Raw genomic sequence first — 21,801 nt, forward strand, 5'->3', positions numbered from 1 at the left:
ATTAAAAGGCAACACTCTTTGCCCTGGGTTTTCCTCCTTCTGTAGTGTTTATGTGCTCCTCCCAGGTTTTTGAAAACATGTGTTCAGTGTTACCAGAAAAGCTCAGTGGGTTCTTTCCTCAGCTTAGTATAGAAATAAAAGGCTGGGTCGGTTACAAAGAAGTTTTACTTGCAAAGTGACCAGGTGAATGTGGAAAGAAGAGGCAGGGGGAAAGCACCTCCCTGGTGGGAGCCAGGAGATGGGGTGCCTCTTGAAAGGAGGAAGGGAGAGACACCAAAGGTTCTTAGAAGGTCTGGGGCTTCTCACTGCTACCTGACTCCTGTCTGGGTGGGAACCTTCAGGTATGACATTCCCCATTGGTGGTCTTGTTAAGAAATGGCTGGACAGTTGTTGTTCCACCCACTTGAAGGTGTGGTCAAGATTTTAGTGGGCTTGGATGGTCAGTATGGAAATGATCAAGTAGAAGCAAAAGGTCAGTGAGCAGTATATTACTGAGCTCGGTCGCTTATAGAAGTAATCTCTTCCCTCCCTCTGTTCTTCCCTTCCTACGCCCTACAACGTCACAGAGTGGCATTGTGCTCAGACATGCCCTTCATGTGTTTGCAGCCCTATCAGACTTAGCCTTTTTGCTACACAAGGTGATCAAGTTAACCAATGCGCACATTTGCCGGGTTTTCCGGAATCTGCTCTGACCCAGTATGTAGAGCAGGCACCACTGTGTGGCAGAGCTGGGAACTACACTTTTCCCTATAGCTGGGTGTCAGGAGAAAGTGAATTTACACTTGCTGGTTGAACAGGAAAACCCTTCATCCCTTTCCTCTGCTTCCGCATTTTTTCCTTACTGTGGTGTCTGAACGGAAAGGCAGTAAGTTGGCAATTGGAAGCTGACCATGTACAGTGTAGTGGCATAATCAGGAATAGCTTTCCAGTTTATCGCACCATAATAGTTTGATGCTATTATTGGCTTCAAGAAAGGCTCCTTCCTGACAGCCCTGTCCAGGCCAGATTTTATCAGGGGAAGCAGATCTTTTCTTTGTAAATGGAATGGTTACCCTAATTTTAAGTGAATCACCACATCTGCAAACAACCCCTAAGAGACTGAAATCCACTTAGCCCTTATTATCTGCAAGACATCCTGAGCTTTGTTTATTTTGTGTGAAATTCGGGTAGGAAGGGAGGGAGGAGGGAGCGGGAGAAAAAGAAAAAAGAGAAGAGATCAGTGTCCCACCTGCTGGTTTATTCCCACACGTCCACAACAGCTGAGGCTGGGCCATGATGGAGGCAGGAGCCTGGAACTAAGTGTGGATCTCTTTTCTATGAGCGACAAGGATTTAGGTGTTTGTGCTGCATCCTCAGGTGCTTGTTAGCAGGAAGCTGGAATTGGAAGCTGAACTGTGACTGGAGCTGTGTGCTGTGATAATGTTGCTCTCCCAACATCCTGCCCTTTGAAGGGGGCATTCGTCCTCCAGCTTCTTTGCTAGCGCTCCCAGGAATGCACCTTTCACTCCTTTTTGCCTTCCATGTGTGAACCTCTCTGCCCTCTCGCCTTGTCTGTACTTGCTGAACCCCTGGCGTCAAGGTCAAGACAATCAGTTGTTCCGCTTTCTTGTCTTTTTTTCTTGCTTTCTGCCATAGAATACCCATTCTGGGCTGTAGTTGGTAACTTTTTTCAACTTCAAGAGTCTTTTTTTCTCCTGGAAAATTGCTGCTGCTGCTCTATATAAGTGGCTTTACACATATTAATGATAACCATATATGTGTATGTATATATATATATACTGAATGTATATATCTATACCTATGTGTCTCTGTAGCTTAGATTTTGTTGACTACCTAGCAGGCACAGTATTGGTATTAAGAGCTATTTCGCTTCTTGGGGCTTACACATTCGCCAGCCCCTGACTGCAGTAATTGCTGTATGAAAGATGGGAGGCTCTATGACAGTGGAGACCTGACCCCTATCGCACCCTCAGTAGTTGCTCCATTAGTAACTGTTGAACAAGCTGGGGAAAGTAGAGGAACAAGACCATACTGTGGAACACATTTCAGGTGGTGGGAAATAGGGCCTTGTACAGTTCACTCAAATCAAGCTGGAGTGCTTTGGGTACCGTGCAAAGAACCACTGATCCTGTAAGCAACAAGGAGCTATTTAATGTGTATGTCCTGTGGACATGTAATTCCTGCATACACAAAAAAGCACAGCCTAACCTGATGACTTTTTTTTCTTACGGGTGTGCCTGGGTAATTATTACTCAAGTTTAGAAAACATTTCCTGAACCCCAGGTGGGGAGCTTATGGCCTGATTATAATATTTAGATACCACGTCTCAGAGGTCACCTGGTTGACCTGTGGTGTGACAAGGAGTGGAATCAGCACAGCTGCGCCTTCCAGCACCAGCAAAGCTTACTTCTTGAATCAAAACATGAGCTAAGACCATCTAACTCTATAACCAAAATAATACAACTGTTGTGGTTGACCTTTATTAACCATCACCGTATACTGGTATTTTTATTTCATTTTTTACCTCTGCCATAAGAGTTTTTGTTGTTACTATTTTACAGTTACTCAAATTTTATTTTACTGTTTTTTAAAGATGTACTTATTTGAAAGGCGGGAGAGAGAAGGGCGGGAAGGTAGAGAGGGGGAAACAGAGGTTAACCCCCTCAGTTGGTGCAGTAGCCATAGTTTGGCTAGTCCAAAGCCAGGATGCAGGGATGCCACGTGGGTGTTAGGGACCCAAGTATTTGGGCCATCTTCTGCTGCCTTTATAGGCACTTTAACAGGGAGCTGGATTGGAAGTGGAGCGACCAAGACATCAGCTGGTGCACCGTTGGGATGTCAGTGTCGCAGCCTGTGGCTTTGCCTGCTGTGTCACAATGCAAGCTCCTCACTGTTTTTATTCCTCTATAAGTGGAACGAAGTGGTGGTAGAGGTGGCCTCCTATTACTGTTGGTGTTCATTTAACAACTTGTTTGATCAAATCATGAGTTTAACTGAAGGCATCAGGGAAAAAGTAGGATTATGGATACTGAATTCTGTGGTTATTGTATCCCTCTCATGTGAGTAGACTATAAAACATGGCCTCTAACAATAAAAGGAAAAGATTGTGGGGAGCCAGAGGATCAGGATCACCTTCTGTTGCTTTCCTGCCCCAGCCAGAGCTGCTTTTACTGTCCAGTTCGAAACTTCTGCCTCTGGGCAGCTTCCTGGTGACTGCATGCGTCACTTTACTGAGGAGTGTCAGCCAGCAGGTCCCATGGCCAGAGACCAACCCTTGAAGAATGGCCGAATGCCGTTGGCGTTGGTTCCCAGCATTAAATTGCCTTCCTCTAACTCCCTGGTATTTTTCAGTGTGCTGGTGGGAAAATGAGCTTGAGGAAGTCAGTCAAGAGTAGAGCAAGGAAGGTATTCAGCACAAAAGAAGGGTGGGGCCCATCCTAGTCAGTGACCTTCTGTAAGAGGTGACATACAGGCTCTCTCAGGGTATTGTTTTTTTAAAATACATTTAAGAGGAAGTTGTAAATTGCATGCTAAGATGCCTTAGAAGATAACAATTGGGAGGTTTGGACAATGGAAAAGAGAAATTGATGTGTTGGTGATGTGGTTCCTCAGATGAAGAAACCCTGAAATGGTGCTTGCTTGTTGAAGTTTGTAGGCAACTGGAGAGAGGAAATGGGATGATAGGGGAGGAAATGTGCCAGACTCTTTGTGCTACCTCCCATTGCTTGCCTGCTACTTTTGTTCTTCGACCGGATGCTTTTATTAAATTAAAAGAAAACTGGGCTGGCACTGTGGTATAGTGGGCTAAGATTCCTCCTGTGTCACTGCATCCCAAATGGATGCTGAGTTTGGATCCCAGCTACTCTACTTTTAAACTGTGGCCCAGCATGTAGAAGAGCTCTGTCCTCTGCTCTGTGACTCCACTCTGCCTTTCACATAAAATAAATTATTAAAAACAAAAGGGCAGGGAGGAGTGGGGCACCAATGCCATGGCATACTGAAGTAAATCTCCACCTGTGATGCTGGCGTTCTATATGGGTGTCAGTTGGAATGCCAGCTGCTCCATTTCTGACCAGCCCCTGTAGTGTGCCTGGGAAAGCAGGGGAAGGTCGCCCAGGTCCTTGGGCCCCTGTGCCCACGTGGAAGACTCGGATGAAGCGCCTGTTTAGATTGGCCCAGTTCCAACCATTGTAGCCATTTGGGGAGTGAACCAGCAGATGGGAAATCTGGCGATCTGCTTTTGAAATAAACTAATCTTTAAAAATGTTCGAAGAAATCCAAATGACAACTTTTTTTTTCTTTTTTTACTTTCTTAGAACTTCAGAACTAGAATCTTAGCCTTATATGGTTCTGAAAAGTACAGGAGCTGTTTTGCAGTCTTTCAGCTGTGAAATTGAGATCACTACCCTCATTAGGTAGATCCTCTGAAGCCACTGTTCAGTGAAAAGGTTTTGATTAGTTCTAGTAGAAAGGATTTGATGAAATTTCCATTGCTGTGTGTGCAGGCAAGTAAACATACATTTAAAAATAAAGTGATTTTCTTTTTTACAGTCATATTTCGTAACGGATTATGATCCAACCATTGAAGATTCCTACACAAAGCAGTGTGTGATAGATGACAGAGCAGCCCGGCTAGATAGTAAGTAAACTTCGCTTTTTGTGTTTTTGAAGCCCCATGTGTTTTGCTAGGGTAAATAATAGTATGATTGACGTATTAGAGTATTCAGACCCATCTCTCGCCTTTGACTGTATATTGACCAAAGATTCCTGAACAATTAGTAAAAGAGTAATCACAATGATCTTGTTCTGGTGGAACTGGTTTTATTGTGACCTGTTGGTGTTAGTTCTGTTGATTGGGACAACTGTAAAAAAACCTGTCAGGGTGTCAGCTCTTCCTGCCTTTTGAGAGGAAGTGCATTTAGGAAGGGTTTGACATTGGTTAACTTAGGGTGTATAATACAGACAGTTTAATTGAACAAATAGTGCTTTGTGCTTGGCTAAACATCTACCTCTTCATGAAACCTGCTCCTTTTAACTTACACGGTTGCATTCTTCACAGAGACTAAGAATCCATTAGCACCTGCACTAAATACGGTATGGAGGCCAGAGTGGATGGGTGGGTGGGATAACGGCTACAGTATCTTTGGGTTTATAGGTATCTTGCAGGTCTTCCCATGGTGGAATAAAAAATCCAGGTGATTTTGGAGTTAACTAACTCCATCAGCTTCCTTGGGTTTAATGTTTTTAACCTCTTAATTGGGATGCTGATAAATTTAAACCACAAAATCAGTCTCTACTGATGCATATCAGCTCTTGGACTGTCAGCTGTTGGAATGCCTGACCTTTAGTGTGGAGACTGAGGTGCGAAGGGAGGGGGCCCTTCCTGTACCACGTGTGGGGGTCTCCAGAGGACACGTGTGATGCCCTGCCCTGATGAGGAGCAGTTAGTTGATGAATGAAAACACTAATACAGGCACCATTTTTTTCTCCCTCTTTAGTTTTGGATACAGCAGGACAAGAAGAATTTGGAGCCATGAGAGAACAGTATATGAGAACCGGGGAGGGCTTCCTGTTGGTCTTTTCTGTCACAGACAGAGGCAGGTTTGTATCAGTGTTAAAATGTGGACCCACTTTTTCTGTCTGGATAATTGTAATGTTGAATTTGAGTGGGACTTGCTGAATTGTGATACTTGACCAAAATTTGTGTGTTCTTTTGTTTAGTTTTGAAGAAATCTATAAATTTCAAAGACAGATCCTCAGAGTAAAGGATCGTGATGAGTTTCCAATGATTTTAATTGGTAATAAAGCAGATCTGGATCATCAAAGACAGGTAAGAAGAAATGTTAATACCGGGAAGGCAATTATGTATCATATCACATAATTTAAATCATAGATTTAATGAAGTCCTATGATCAAAAAAATTGCAAGTGTTTATTTCTAAGTTTGGCACACTGAATTTTTTTAATATATTTTTTTCCCTTGATACAGATTTATATGCATAGGGGCTCATCCCTGCATCTCCTCCTCCTTCATCTTTTCTCCCTTTTAAATACACCTTTATTTGTCTGCAAGTTATGACAATGGCATAGTCGTTTACTTCACTGTTACAGGCTTAACTTTGTGATACATAAATGTATCATGACATTACAAATGTAGGAAAAAGAAAACAAACCAGCAATGTAAAAATGTAATAAAAATAGTAACGGGAATTCTATTGTTCAAGAGTAAAGAGGCACGCTGTATATATCTGTTATTTCCCAGTATGCTAACCTCCTTATAGTTTAGCTTTGTGTATGTATGTCTGTGACACACTGAATCTCACAGAAATCATAATTGGTAAAAAATAAAGCATTATTTGGAAAGTTAAAAATTTCATATAGCCTTACCCAAAGCTTGAGAAACAGTAACCCTACAGATACTTGAATTACCTCCATCCTCCCTTCAAATGTAGTAATTGTATGGTTAATGCCTACAACTCTTAATTAAATAATCTTATTAAGCTATTTTTTTTTTTTTAAAGATTTATTTGTATTACAAAGTCATATATACAGAGAGCAGGAGAGACAGAGAGGAAGATCTTCCGTCCGATGATTCACTCCCCAAGTGAGCTGCAACGGGCCAGTACGCGCCAATCCGATGCCAGGAACCAGGAACCTCTTCCAGGTCTCCACACGGGTGCAGTGTCCCAAAGCTTTGGGCCGTCCTCAACTGCTTTCCCAGGCCACAAGCAGAGAGCTGGATGGGAAGTGGAGCTGCCGGGATTAGAACCGGTGCCCATATGGGATCCCGTTCAAGGCAAGGACTTTAGTCGCTAGGCCACGCTGCCGGGCCCTTATTAAGCTATTTTCAAGAAAAGTTTGTTTATTTGAAAGTCAAAGTTACATAGAAAGAGGGAGATATGGAGGTTTCTGCCTGCTGGTTGACTCTCCAGCTGGGCACAACTGCCATGGCTGGACCAGGCTGGAGCTAGGAATAGGAGCTTCATTGAATTGTGCATGTGGGTGGCAGGTACTGAGGATTGCCTGTATATGGTGTGCCAGTTTATAACTCTGTAGGTATGCAACTTATTGTGGCAGTGATTTTGCTTATACAGTTGATTTGAAAATTCTTGTGCTAAAGTTTTTCAGTTCTGTTTTCTATGAACTTTATGATGTTACTTTCCAATATCTTAGTGCTGGGTTTAGTCACATCTGCTTTGCTTTGGAGCAAAGTAATAGAATAAAAAGTAGGTGGTGGGAGAAGTATAGGAAATAAATCTTCCACATTTTCATCCCTTGAAAGATGATGTACTATTGGCTTGGAGTGGATTTTCCCTACGCTATATGCATAGACAAATTGTATATTTGCTGGAAAGCTCACACATGTATATATCCAAAGTAGGAGAAAAAGGGACTGAAATGTGTTTGCCCAATTTTCTGCTTATTCATTTAGAGTGTATTTGCTGAAGCATTTTATTCTTCTGTATGCCTCATATACTTTCTCCCCCTGGGTTCCTTTGCACCAGCACTCAGGCATATTGACTACTACTGTGTTTCCAAAGTTATTCATTTACCATTTGCTTCAACAATTAGGTATTAATTAGTTGCTACTTGCTTTTTTTTCTTTTTAAATTTAAAGATTCATTATTAGGGCCTGGCGTGGCAACCTAGTGGCTAAGGTCCTTGCCTTGAATGCGCTGGGATCCCTTATGGGCACCAATTTGTATCCCAACTGCTCTTCCCGTTTAGCTCCCTGATGGTGGCCTGGGAAAGCAATGGAGGACAGCCAGAAGCCTTGAGATTCTGCACCGATGTAGGTAACCCAGAAGAAGCTCCTGGCTCCTTTTCAACAAAAATAAATAAATCTTTAAAAAGATTCGTTTATTACTTTAAAAAGCAAAGTGACAGATAAGGAGAGACACTGGTCCACTGGTTACTTCTCAGGTGCGTGTTGTGGCTGGCGTTGACCACGTTGAAGCCAGGAGCCTGGAATTATCCAGACCTTCCTTATGAAAGGAAGGACCCACATACTTGGGCCATCTTCCATCCTTCCCAAGTGCATTGGGGGCAGTTGGATCAGATATAGAGCAGCTGTGACTCCAGTGTGGCATGCTGATGTCATAAGTGGTGACCAATGTGTTGTACCAAAGCATCAGCCTCTCGATGTTCTTATTCTTTTTAAATTCACATTTCTTTCTCTTTGGCTGATAAATAATATTTTCCTATTTCTGAGAAACTTCTACATGTTCCCACCTTGACTTTCACTAACCCAGGTGCTCACCTTCAGGTCTATATTCTCTTACTTTCATCGATGAACATCATCTGAAAAGAACAGCCTCTCTGGAAGGCATTGAATCTCCTTTCCTTTTCACCCTCTTAGGAACATCATTGCAACAGTTGTTCCGTTTCATTGTTGTCATTTCCCCTCCTATGTGATCAAACCTGTCAGCATACAACATTTTACAGTAGCATTTATCATTAAAAAATAAACAGCCAAAATGTTTAATCTTACATTCCCCTTGGAGTGCATTTATTTCTGTTCCCCTAATAGGCAAACTACTTAAACTTGTTTTCCTGCTGTTCTTGCTTGTACTGGCAGCAGACACTCATTGCCCTGGTCAAGGTCACTACTTGCGCAAATGTCAGTAACATTTGACACAGTTGATCACTCTCCTTTTGAAAGACTTTTTGCTCTGGAATTCTGTTCCCTACTCTTGCCTCCTCCACAGGGTCCTGTGAAGGCTTTTCCTCTCCCAATATGTCTATAGTGTTAAGGCTCCAGATTACACTCCTCTAGCCTTGGAGTATGTAAGCGTGCATTATATCCTAGGCCTTTTTAAATCTTACTGGAATTAAAAGCAGTGCTCTTTAATGTCTTAACACTTTCATTTTGACTGTGAACTGAACCTAGACGGGTCACAAGACTCCAATAAAAGCTTTTTCCTCTGCCTAGAGGTGTGTGTTCATCCTCAAGTTCTTACGCACTAACCAGTCTGGCTTAGTCTCAGTTGCTGACCCAGTTCTTTTCTGCATTTGTCTTAGACATAGATATGATCCTTTGGACTTGGTTCACATTCAGCCAGTTCCACTTTTTCTTTTTAACATTTTTCTTTTCACTTTAAGATTTTTATCTTTATTTGAAAGGTAAGGAGAAGGAGGCAAACCGGTAACTGCATCTTCTGTCCACTGCTTAACTCCTCGAATGTCCACAACTGTCAGGACTGGGCTAGGCTGGGCCAGGAGCTTAACTCCATTTAGGAGTTCCTTCCTTCCAGCCATTTATTCAGGGTTTATTGAAGATCTTTCATAGACAAAAGTCATGTTGTTATTTATTCAGAAATACACGGTACTAGATAAGCTGTTATTGTGGGTTTCTGTTAATATTTATGTGTGCCTTTTAACTGAATCTCATTTGGAAGATTCCATACATAGGGGTGTAGATTTGTTTTATCAAATAAAACACTTTTAAAACAGAGTGTTTCTGGATAGAGCTCAACACTACCTAGTCAGAATATTCAGGAGATGAGGCTTAGTATATTTGGAATCCTCAAATTTTTCTGGTTTAGGACCTTCTAGAAGATATTTGTTTGTGCAGTTTCCAGTCTTCTGATGTCTGTCTGCATAGTGTTGTGGTTTTGTTCTGTGTTGTCTGGTTCGTTTTGGTGGTAGCACTGCTATTTCTACTTGTTAATTAAAATTGTGCTCCGTCAGTGAGCTCAAAAACAGCTTTACCTGTGGTTAGAGATGTCTTGACTAGAAATGTGTGGACCAACTCTGTGGGCCTTGATTCCTGGAAGAAAGTGACGTGAAACTGTGCTTTAAAAATGCATAAATGAAACACGTAAACCAATCCCTTTGCTAAGGTTGTTCATCATCCAATCATGGATTCATTAATTTTCTTACTAGATGTGAAAACAGGTCAATTGTCCATGTTTAATCTGAGTTCCATTATACATGATAGGGTAGGAAGTCCCCAAATTAACATGTGATATATTAGGAACTTTTGCAGTGGAAACCATAGGCTATGATGGGAGTGCTGAGAGAGCATTTATTATAAAACAGCTATAGCACTAGGGGGAAAATTTTGGACTGAATTTTGGGAAATTATTATTATTTCAATATGTTAGCATTTGAATCATATCTAAAGCTGCATACAGTGACAGTCTTTTTTTGTTTTTAAGATTTATTATTATTGGAAAGCTGGATATACAGAGAGGAGGAGAGACAGAGAGGAAGATCTTCCATCCGTTGTTTCACTCCCCAAGTGAGCCGCAACAGGCCGGTGCGTGCCGATCCGATGCCGGGAACCTGGAACTTCTTCCGGGTCTCCCCCACGGGTGCAGGGTCCCAATGCTTTGGGCCGTCCTCAACTGCTTTCCCAGGCCACAAGCAGGGAGCTGGATGGGAAGTGGAGCTGCCGGGATTAGAACCAGCACCCATATGGGATCCCGGGGCTTTCAAGGCGAGGACTTTAGCCGCTAGGCCACGCCGCCGGGCCATGGCGTCGGGCCCGACAGTCTGATTTTTTTTAAAGATTTTTTTTTTTTATCACAAAGATATAGAGGGGAGAGACAGAGAGGAAGATCTTTCGTCCAATGGTTCACTGCCCAAGTGACCTCAACAGCCAGTGTTGTGCCGATCCAAAGCCAGGAACCAGGAACTTCTTCCCACATAGGAAGAAGTCTTCCAAGGCTTTGGGCCGTCCTTGACTGCTTTCCCAGGCCACAAGCAGGGAGCTGGATGGGAAGCTGGACTGCCAGGATTAGAACCGGCGCCCATATGGGATCCTGGCATATTCAAGGCGAGGACTTTAGGCACTAGGCCACCATGCCGGGCCATGAAATTTGTAAGAAAGAAATTAAGGGTACAATGCTCAGAGGGAAGGGAGGATATCTGGGGAAGAACAAAAGGAATTTGTCACAAACATGAAGGTGTTTTTGCAGAAAAAAATTTGCCCCTTTAAATTTTCTTAAAATAGAAATTGTCCTTTCTTAATTGGAGACTCAGATTTTCTTCTGTTTGATTTCCAGACTTACTGTTAATTGCCTGCATAGTTTGAATTTATATTTCAAGCCAATAGGCCTTATGGTGCATATAATTCGAAGAGAGGCAAAGTGAATTTGGAAATTACATAAACTTAGATATTATCAGTGCTAGAATTTGTCTACTCTCTGTTGGAATGCCACACAAGGACGAACTATTACAAGTTACTATTAGATGTGTGTGCATTAAAGTGACAAATCAATGATATTACATTGAATGTTGCTGCATTTTGGGGATGAAATACTAAATTTGGAGAGCAAATTACCTGAAAAAAGTTAGAACAAAGCCTTGAACTCAAATGGGAACCAGGAATAATATTTCAGGCAATCAGAAATAGGATTGTATTTCTTGAGGATAGTGGGTGATGTCCTAAAAGGGTTTCATCCCTGTAATGGGGAAAAATTGGTGTTATACCTGATGCTTTTCTGGCACTCTAACAAAACCTAAACTGAAAAGACCAAACTGTTCTCAGTTTGGCAAAAGCTCAATCCTACGTATGGAAATGTAAAATTTATCTGGAATCTGTAATAGATGTCCTAGTTATCCATTCAAAAATTACCAAAATGGGGCCCGGCAGCGTTGCCTAGCGGCTAAAGTCCTCGCCTTGAAAGCTCCGGGATCCCCTGTGGGCGCTGGTTCTGGTCCCGGCCGCTCCACTTCCCATCCAGCTCCCTGCTTGTGGCCTGGGAAAGCAGTTGAGGACGGCCCAAGGCTTTGGGACACAGCACCCGCGTGGGAGACCCGGAAGAGGTTCCAGGTTCCCGGCATCGGATCGGCGCGCATCGGCCCGTTGCGGCTCACTTGGGGAGTGAATCATCGGACGGAAGATCTTCCTCTCTGTCTCTCCTCCTCTGTGTATATCTGGCTGTAATAAAAATGAATAAATCTTAAAAAAAAAATTACCAGAATGTAAAGAAGCAGCGAAATAAGATTCATAGCAAGAAGATATCAGTTAATAGAATCAGACTTACCAGAAACACAGATGATAAAGTAGTGGACAGAGACATCGGTTATTTTAATTTTTCATGAATTCAAGAAGCTGGAAAAAGTGTGTTTAGTAGAGGTGATATGGAGTATAGAAAGTGATCCAAATCTGTGTTTCAGAAATTAAAACTGCAATGCAATGAAAAAATGCACTAGGTGGGATTAAAAGAAGTAACTGCTCAATTTCTAAAGTTAATTGGGGCTGTTAATGCACATATTTGTAAAGGACAACAAGCTGTGAACTCAGGATACATAAAGGAAAAATATAGTCCAAGTCATGTAGTGCTAAAATAATTTAAAACTAGTGATAAAGAGAAAAATCTTGAAATATGCAGAGCAAAAAACTCAGAGGAATAGAACAAAGATAAGTAGTGGCAGAAGTGACCTCTGTTTCTTGTTGCACACAGTGCAAGCCAGAAGAAACCGTGGCACAGTGTCTTAAGTACTACAGGCAAAACCTGCTAAGTTTAGAATTTGGTACTCAGCCTACATTTATTGCCAAAGTGAAGGTGAATAGGCTTTCTTCCTCAACCATTTAAAATAAATCATTATTAGCAGACCTGCATTTAAGAAATAGAGGAAGGAGAATAACAAATGAAAACCTGAATCTATGCAAAGGAATGAAGAAAATGGCAATTACCTGGGCAAATTAATTTGCTTTAATTATTTAAACCTCTTTAAAACAATTTAATATTTAAAGCAAAATTAATGTATTGTGAGGTGATACACTGTTGATGTAGTTAATTTGGTGAGTTAAAATGTGTAATACAGACTCTGAAGCAACGATTAAAATGACATAAGTAGCCAACAAAGGAATTAAAATCAGGGAAAACAGTAGAAGATGACCCAAAGCCATGGGATCTGGCATCCAAGTGGGAGACCCAGAAGAAGCTCCTGGCTTTGGATCAATTCAGCTCTGGCAGTTGTGGCCACTTGGGGCGTGAGCCAGCTAATGGAAAATCTTTTTCTCTGTATCTCCTTGTCTTTGTAAATCTGCATTTTCAATAAAAATAAGTCATTAAAAAAAAAGCCCAAAATTCAGATCATCCAAAAAAAGAACGGATATCCAGGACAGGAAACAAATGGCAAGATAACTCAGCTGTATCAGTGACAGTAAGTGCTGACTGTGTGCTTGTCTCAGGTAAAGGGAGATAGCAAGTTGGAGTAAAAGAAATAATAAACCCCTATAAGAAACTTTCAGATTTAGAGACATAAATATATTAGAACTAGTGGAATTGGATAAGTGAAAATATAGGTACTATAACAGCCAAGACTATTGCTACAAGTAAAGAAAGTTGTTTCACGGTAACAAAGAGTAATTCATGAAGAGGACATAGCAATTCTGTTGTCTGATAATAACTTTAGACTTGTTGAATTTAAAGAACTGCTATGAGATGGTCAGAGAGATGGTTGGACTTGAGCACCCCTCTAACTAATAGGGAAGCCAAAACAACTCTTCAGTAAGTACATAGATGATATGCTGTCAGACAACTTCTGACATTTCATGACCACTTCAAACAGCACAGAAATATGCATTGTTTAGAATGAAGATGGAAGTAAAAGAAGCCTCAATGAGTTGAACAGGATTCCAGTATGATCATACTTTCTGAATGTAGAAATAAAACTCATCTGGGGATCCCAGCGCGATAGCCTGGTGGCTAAAGTCCTTGCCTTGCACATGCCGGGATCCCACATAGGCTCCGGTTCTAATCCCGGAAGTCCCGCTTCCCATCCAGCTCTTTGCTTGTGGCCTGGGAAAGCAGTCAAGGATGGCCCAAAACCTTGAGACCCGGATGAAGCTTCTGGCTCCTGGCTTTGGACCAGCACAGCTCTGGTCATTGCGGCCGCTTGGGAAGTGAATGAACGGATGGAAGATCTTCCTCTCTGTTTCTCCTCCTCTCTGTATATCTGATTTTGCAGTAAAAATAAATTAAAAAAAAAAAAAAACAACTTAGGAGTTTCCAAATACTCAAAAATTAACATACTTAACCCTTACATCAAAGACAAAAGAGGATCACATGTATATTAGCAACTGAATCAGAATTAAGTTACCAAAATATGTGGGATGCATACTAAAGAACTATGGATAAAGAAATTTGTGGCAGTGGATACTTGTATTTGGAGGCAGGGGGGAGGCTTCAAATCCTTGACCTTAGCTTTTAACTTGAACTGGAAGAACAAAATAAAGCTGTAGTAAGTAGAAGAGAAATATTGAAGTGAGAATGGAAGCTAGTGAAAGTGAAAACAGGAAGGCCAAGAAAGAAAAATAAAAATTAAAGACTTACTTTTGAAGATGAAGCTGCCAAGCCTGTGTCCAGAATGATCAGTTAAGGAAGACGAAAATTAGTATTTTGAACGAGAAAATTCCTCAATTAGAGGTTATCACAGCAGATAACAAATGTTTCAAGTACTGTTTATGTCGGTAACTTCAACAAGATAAAATGAATATTTTCCCTGAAAGGCACAAGCTTGCCAAGGTCTACTGAATTGTAACTATTAAATAAGTTTTATTTGTTATGTAAATCTCTCAAAATTGCAGACCCATTTAGATTCACCAGTGAATCATACCAAAATTTAAGGCACATTGTTCCAGCAAATTGAAGGGAAGTTTTTGATACTCATGATAGTAAGTCAGCGTTTCCTTGAGACCCTACCAAAGATGGACTAAAAGTACAAATTGTGTTTCTCTTGAACTTGGCTGTAAGAATTCTTAGAAAATGTTGATAAACTAAATCTAGCCATATATGCATTGAGTTTATTCCTGAATGCATGTTGACTTAATTCAAAAATAACCCGAGACTTTCAAGAAAAGCAACCCTGTACTTCCCAGCACACTCATTGTACTGAAAGGTGTAGGCAGTGTGGGAAGCCCAGAAGAAGAAATAAAATAACATTAGTACCAGAGAGGTAGACCCAAAAGTGTCCTCATTAGCAAATGACATGGTGGTCGACTTGTACAGAGCAGATCCTAGAGAAATGATTTTAGAATGTTTCAGGGTGTAATAAATATGTTTGTGTAAGAAATATGATCTCTTATGCTGTGAAAATCTTACATTGAGGGCTGGTATTGTGACCATGGGTTAAGCCACTGCTTTTGATGCTGCCAATCTGTGACCCTTTGAGTCCCAGCAGCTCTGCTTCTGATCTAGCTTCCTGCTAAATTTGCCTGGGAGACGAGCAGAAGACAGGCTCTTGCTGCACATGTGGGAGACCTGGATGAAATTCTTGGGTTTTGGGTCTGCCCTGGTCCTATGCTAGCTGTTGTGATCATTCGGAGAGTGAATCAGTAGTTGGAAGATCTTTCTGTATCTCTCTGCCTTCTGAATGAATAAATATTTTTTTAAATCATGTTTAAAATAGCTAGAATGTGGTTCTTTATGGGTGATAGGGTCCAAAAGTTAATGTTTAAAATGTTATTTCTGGGTAAAAATATAACCACAAACACACACACATATATATATAAGTATGTATCAAGAAATTGCTTATTATGGCTGCTATTTTATGCCCCAGTTATGCTCCTTTCCTTACTCAACTGCCTTTGCTTGTAAATATTATGCATTGTGAGGGCCTGTGATCCTATTTAGAATTCATTCATTGTCCCCGCGTATTTGTGATTGGGGAACAGTAAAGTGATTCAGTGGTCTCTAAAATTTGCACCCCTCTCTAGCCTTGCATTTTGCCATTTTTGTGTGTATTTCTCCCATTCCAGGCTTTTTTTTTTAAAGATTTATTTTTATTGGAAATTCAGATATACAGAGACAACGAGAGGCAGAGAGGAAGATCTTCGTCCACTGATTCACTCCCTAAGGGGCCACAACAGCCAGAGCTGAGCCGTTCTGAAACCAGGAGCTTCTTCTAGGCCTCCAGTGTGGGTGCAGGGTCCCAAGGCTTTGGGCCATTCTTGACTGCTTTCCCAGTCCACCAGCAAGGAGCTGGATGGGAAGTGGAGCAGCTAGCATTAGAACTGGAGCCCATATGGAATCCTGATGCGTGCAAGGCTAGGACTTTAGCCACTAGGCTACCATGCTTGGATCTGTTCCAGCTTCTTTGTGTTCCTAAGACTTGAACAGTTGCTTCTCACTCATGGCCCCTCTTGTGCTCTTTCTTTTGTCAGACATGACACTTCCTATGTGCTCCCTCCTCCACGCACCTCTTTGTCTCTTAGCTTAAATATCTGTTCTTTGGGGAAACTTCCTGACTTTGGCAAGGACGGGAAAACCTCATTGCACTTTGTACTTTCCTTTCCTAAATTATATCTTATTATATTTGATGCTTTTTGTGTAGCTGCTAGGTTGGAGTTTTGCATTGCAGTGCTTTTCATCTCGAGCATTAACTGTTATTCTATAGAGGTGGACTTCAGTTTATATTGAGCAGTGAAGTCTGTTGGTTCATTTTAGGATAAAAAAGCTAGAGCTAGGCCCGGTGGCATGGCCTAGCAGCTAAAGTCCTCGCCTTGAACACGCCAGGATCCCATATGGATGCCGGTTTTAATCCCGGCAGCTCCACTTCCCATCCAGCTCCCTGCTTGTGGCCTGGGAAAGCAGTCGAGGACGGCCCAAAGCCTTGGGACCCTGCACCCGTGTGGGAGAGCTGGAGGAAGTTCCTGGCTCCTGGCTTCAGATCGGCGCAGCACTGGTCGTTGCGGTCACTTGGAGAGTGAATCTTGGACAAAAGATCTTCCTCTCTGTCTCTCCTCCTCTCTGCATATGTGTATCGGACTTTCCAACAAGAAGAAATCTTTAAAAAAATAGCTAGGGCTTGTGTCTGGACTAATCGTACAATCTGTGGTTAAGATTCAATGGAGTCAAATCTAATTGTTGTAAATCTTGGAATTTCAGGTCACACAGGAAGAAGGACAGCAGTTAGCGCGGCAGCTTAAGGTAACATACATGGAAGCCTCAGCAAAGATTAGAATGAATGTAGATCAAGCTTTCCATGAACTTGTTCGGGTTATAAGGTAAGTGTATTTAATGATTACTATGAAGTATTTTTGGTAAGAAAAAGGAAATGGCATGTTGGACTGATATCTTACTAGGAGTACATGGTGTTAAATTTGTTAAAACTTAGTTAAGGAATATTATGTTAGGCATTTCTAGTATATAAATTTTAATTCTGTCGAGATAGAAAGTATATAGAGATTTTTCCAAGAATACGTACAGATTCTAAATGTGGAGGTGTGGACGTGGCTGATACAGCAGCAGGTATTTGAATGCCAGGCTCCACGTTTTCCTCAGCTGCTCTGCTGAATGCGTCTCTGCGTTACTCTGTTTAATCCTCACCATAGACCAGTAATCTAAACACTTCCTTTTATCCTTGCTTTCAAATGAAAAAATGGAGATGCGGAGAAGTTGTTAAATGACTTACTTAAGGTTTGGACGTGGTGCGGGTGGGCGTTTGACCTAGCAGTTAAGATGTTGATTCAGACATTTGCATCCCAGAGTGGAGAACTTGGGTCCAGTCCTAGATCTTCTCTCCATTACAGTGTACCATGGGGGGCAGCAGGTAATGGTTCGGGTAGTTGGTTCCTTGCTTCTGTGTGGGACAAGTGGATAGAATTCCTGCGTTTGTCAGCGCTCCTGCCTCACTGCAGGCTTCGGGGAGCTTTTGGGGAGTGAAACCACAGATGGGAGACTTCTTCTGTTTCCCTTCAAATGAGAATAGGTAGATTTATTTGAAAAATTGTTGCGATATTATACATGCAGCAGCTGGGGCCTGAGTCTAAATCTCTGGTTCCAGAGCCTGGGCTCTTAGCTTAGCTCCTTACCCACTTCCAAGGCTGAGAGTAAACTGTGAGTGTTTTTGTGGTAGGTGATCAAGGAGGCCTCTGTGGTTTTGAAAGTATTAATGGGTTCCTGGAAGCTTGAGGTGACAGGTGATGTCTGTTAGAGTTACTATGTTTATCTGCAAGTGAGAAATATGAAGTTGTTTTAGGAGGTGGGGTTTCATTAGATTATTTTGAGTCTGTCTTTACCTCTACTTCACCCTCTGCTGTCTCCATCTTGGGTTTCATTGGGAGTTAGGTTGAAAGGACTGTGGAGCACGGTCCAGTTTATGGGCTGCCTCTGGTGGCTTAACTGTCAACTTGTGGTACTTGTTAGTCGTTCACCAGGACATTTTCTTTTTGGAGGAAAACAAGTGAAGGCTATACTTTTTTGGTGTTTAGCAGTTTCTCACTCTTGTCTCAGAGGTGTAGAGTTTCAGTTTTGCAAAATAAAGAGTTTTGAAGGTGATGCTTGCACAACTGTGTGTGTGCACTTACCCACCACTGAATTATGCATTCAACACTAGTGAAGATAGAAACTTCTGTAGCAGATGAGTTTTAACCTGCCCTCACCCCAGTTTCACACTGATGAATGAGTGCTTCCATGTTTTATTTTGTTTAAAGATTGGTATTTGTTTTTGTTTGAAGGGCAGATTTTAGAGGGAACGAAGGAGAGAAAGGCCTTCCGTTTGTTGTTCACTCCCCAGATGGCATCCAGTGCCTCGAGCTGAGCCAGTGGAAGCCCATCCGATTCAGGTCTCCCACGTGGGTGCAGGGTTCCAAAGGCTTGAGCCATGCTTTGCTGCTTTCCCAGGCCATAAACAGAGCTCTATCGGAAATGGAGCAGCTGGACACGAACTGGTGCCCAGATGGGATGGCAGTGTCTGTAGTCGGAGGATTAGCCTTGTATGCCACCATGCCACCCCCAAGAGAAATGTTACTGTAGTGGTGAATGGTGATTCTTCAGTGTAGTGTACAGTCATGGGATCAAAATTGGGGAGGGGATTTAGAGGTTAATGAGTCCAGCATCTTACCTAATTTGGCACCTGCACATTGGAGTAACTCGGGCAGCTCTGCTCATGCTGGTGTAAAACCAGGTTTTGCTTTCTGTTTGCCCCTGAAAGATGTGCTTTGATACCTGGATGAAGTTTGATAATGAAAAGCGTGTGTTCTTCCACTAGATTTGTACAGAAATAATCTACTGTTTTAATAGTAGCTTTCTAAGAAGGCGATTATATTTAGACATTTTGTTTTACAGGAAATTTCAAGAGCAAGAATGTCCTCCTTCACCTGAACCCACTCGGAAAGAAAAAGACAAGAAAGGCTGCCATTGTGTCATTTTTTAAGAATCCTTGAGTTTTAGCTACCGACTGCCAGGAAAAGCCCTCCACTTCCTTCCTTACAGTTTACATCGTGCTGGTACATTTCTAGCCTTAGACAAGTGATCACCATGTTAGCCTTAGACCACGAAGCCGGCTAATTCTTTCTGTGAAGCTAATACAATGGTCATTTCCAGACAGATTTAAAGGAAACACTAAGGCTGCTCCAAAGAGTATCTGATTCTTTTACGATATGTGTCTACAGACATTGTTTCTTTAAGGGCTTAGATTTTAATAGATAAATCAGTTTTGGAACTTAAGCTGTTTGCCAAGCTGAAGTCATAGATTGTAAAATAATTTTTAACTTCTGGAATCATTGCCTACTGTTATTCTAAATAGAAATACAAAGAGGTTTTGTTTTTAAATGTGAATCTTTGCCTTTCAAATTTTGATGTCAACCTTCGTTAACCTTAAATACACTGAATTGAATCTACAAAAGTGAGACATCTCAGACATTTACTGATGCTACAGCTTTTGTTTTCCAGCCACCAAAATACCCGAATGCCTCTTATATTTATGGATTAGAAACTGCTTAGAAATCCTTTGTTACTACTTTCACTCTTGAAGATAAATAATACTGTGTGTGGACAAACTTTTGGACTCATTTTGGACCCAAGCATTTCAGTGTACTTGGTTTTTTAATTTAACTCTTCTCAGCTGTGTTAAGGGTAAAAATGAGTAATTTCTGTCTCCTTTTCAAGGTTTTCTGGTTAAGGGATTCAAAAAAACTAAAACCGTTTTTGTTTGATGTAATATAAAATACAGAATTGATCTTTCCAGGGTCAGAGATGATTAATGTTTTTGCTATATACTTTTATACATTATTTTCTTATCAAACTAGTTAACAAGTATTTTTATATGTTTGTAAGCAAATATGCTTTCACAGCATATCTTGTGTATATGTAAAGATAAGTATTTAATTCTCACTGTTCACTTTTACAAAGGACAAAGAAAAAAGGAAACTACAACTGTGGCAGGAGTTCTGCTGCTGGTCTGGTTCTGGGTCGAGCCACATCTGGCCAGCCACACACCTGCTGAAGCGACCTTCCTGATACAGTACAGCAGGATGAGACTCAAAAATCACTCTTGATATCCCCTACTAGATATTGACTGTTATCTTAAGTATTAAGTGTAAAACATTTAATTGACAATTAGTCTGTGGATGGGTTCTGATTTTGTTTCTGATTTTGTGGATTGTGTTTAAACAATTCAAAAGTATGTTCCCGACTTTGAGATACTAAGTGGTATTGCACAGTTGTCACTTTATTGAATGTGTACAACAGTCCTATGAAGTTTATAAAGCATACCCTTGTATAGCTTCAGGTGCTAGAATTAAAACTGATCTGTTATCATAAGATGATGCTTGATCACTTGTTTTGTTATCGTAGTGGTTTCATGGAGCAATGACTTAAAGGAGAAACTTAAATCTTATGGCTTTCCTCACCAGTGATATAGGACTTTAGTCTAAAAGTAGTTAATCATTCGGCAGGTGAACTCGATGTGAAGCGGATTGGTGTTCTTAGTGCTTTCTGAAATGTAAATACAGTAAATACATGTAAATACAGTCCTATGAGGAGGAAGCCTAAAACAGCTGAAGCACCAGAGGCATTGACTGGAATACTGAAGAAGATAATAGAATTTTACATTGTACTTCATAATCTAGTCATACTGATAGGGAATTATGTCTCTTTGTAACTGTGCTAATGAAAACAAAAGTACTGCTTCAGTGCTATGGTGTATCTTTGGCCATATTTTCAAGTGGAAAAGTTTGTTGCAGGGTCGAGAAGAGTTGGCTCATGCACTATCTGAATTTCATGGGACATCTTGCCAATTTTGTTATTCCAGTGTCCTTTTTCCCTCTGAACTTGGCTTTGGATTATTTCTAGTGCTGCATCTTAATTTCTAAATGTTTCTTCAATTGTTCTATTAATCCTATCCTGTACATTTTCATTATGTTTGTGTATTGCGCTATGCAATTTCTAACCTGGATTCCCAGGAACTTGAGCCCTAATACCTTATCTGTTGTATGTTATTAGTTAAACTCTCACCTGTGTAACTAGAATAATAGTAGCAGAGAACCTTCCTTGGGAAAAATTAGGAGACTGTCACTCCAGTGGTTTTCTTTTGAATCCTTGCAGAACTTGCTTGTGAAAGGTAGCTTCGCGTGTGTGAACATGGTTGTAACATCCCTTGTCATGGTTTTGCTGATCCATCTTCACTGTGCTGTTTGGATTGGCTGCTGTTGACTTTCTTCAGAGTTGTGGATCATGTTTTCCTGTTTTGTCTCATGTCTAGGAAATTTTGTGTAGATTACAGAGGTTATGTATTTTGGGTCTGTACATTTGTTGTCTTCGTCTGAAGATTGTGGGCTGATAGTTAATCCAATTGTGGCTCAGTTTGGGTTTTTCAAATCACACGTTTAAGCTTAGTGCAGTTTTAAGTAGCCTTTTCCCCAGGATAGATTAGCTCCACTAGTAACCTGTGACCTTTTAGAGGTCTCCACTCAGTTCCCTGAATGGTCTGTAAGAATTGGAGAATCTGAACCTTTCCCTCCCCCATGTGAGTGCTGCAGATCCATTCTGTGGATGCTCCTTTTTATTTTTTGGTAATGATTTTTTTTTTTTTTAAAAAGTCTTTATTGGAAAGGCAGATGCAC

General features: G+C 41.2%; 1 protein-coding gene across 2 annotated transcripts in view; it reads left to right on the top strand.

The window, feature by feature from the left end:
• Positions 1-20,498, top strand: part of RRAS2 (RAS related 2) — an 81,430-nt gene extending 60,932 nt beyond the window's left edge. For both annotated transcript variants that reach the window (XM_058663337.1, XM_058663338.1), the window contains exons 2-6: positions 4,552-4,639; positions 5,499-5,601; positions 5,722-5,830; positions 16,844-16,962; positions 19,025-20,498. In XM_058663337.1, the coding sequence (XP_058519320.1) occupies positions 4,552-4,639; positions 5,499-5,601; positions 5,722-5,830; positions 16,844-16,962; positions 19,025-19,112 (507 nt within the window). In that variant the 3' untranslated portion in view covers positions 19,113-20,498. The remainder of the gene's footprint in view (positions 1-4,551; positions 4,640-5,498; positions 5,602-5,721; positions 5,831-16,843; positions 16,963-19,024) is intronic.
• Positions 20,499-21,801: the final 1,303 nt, after the last annotated feature.

The sequence above is a fragment of the Ochotona princeps genome, chromosome 4, assembly GCF_030435755.1.
Source record: "Ochotona princeps isolate mOchPri1 chromosome 4, mOchPri1.hap1, whole genome shotgun sequence".
Taxonomy (NCBI): domain Eukaryota; kingdom Metazoa; phylum Chordata; class Mammalia; order Lagomorpha; family Ochotonidae; genus Ochotona; species Ochotona princeps.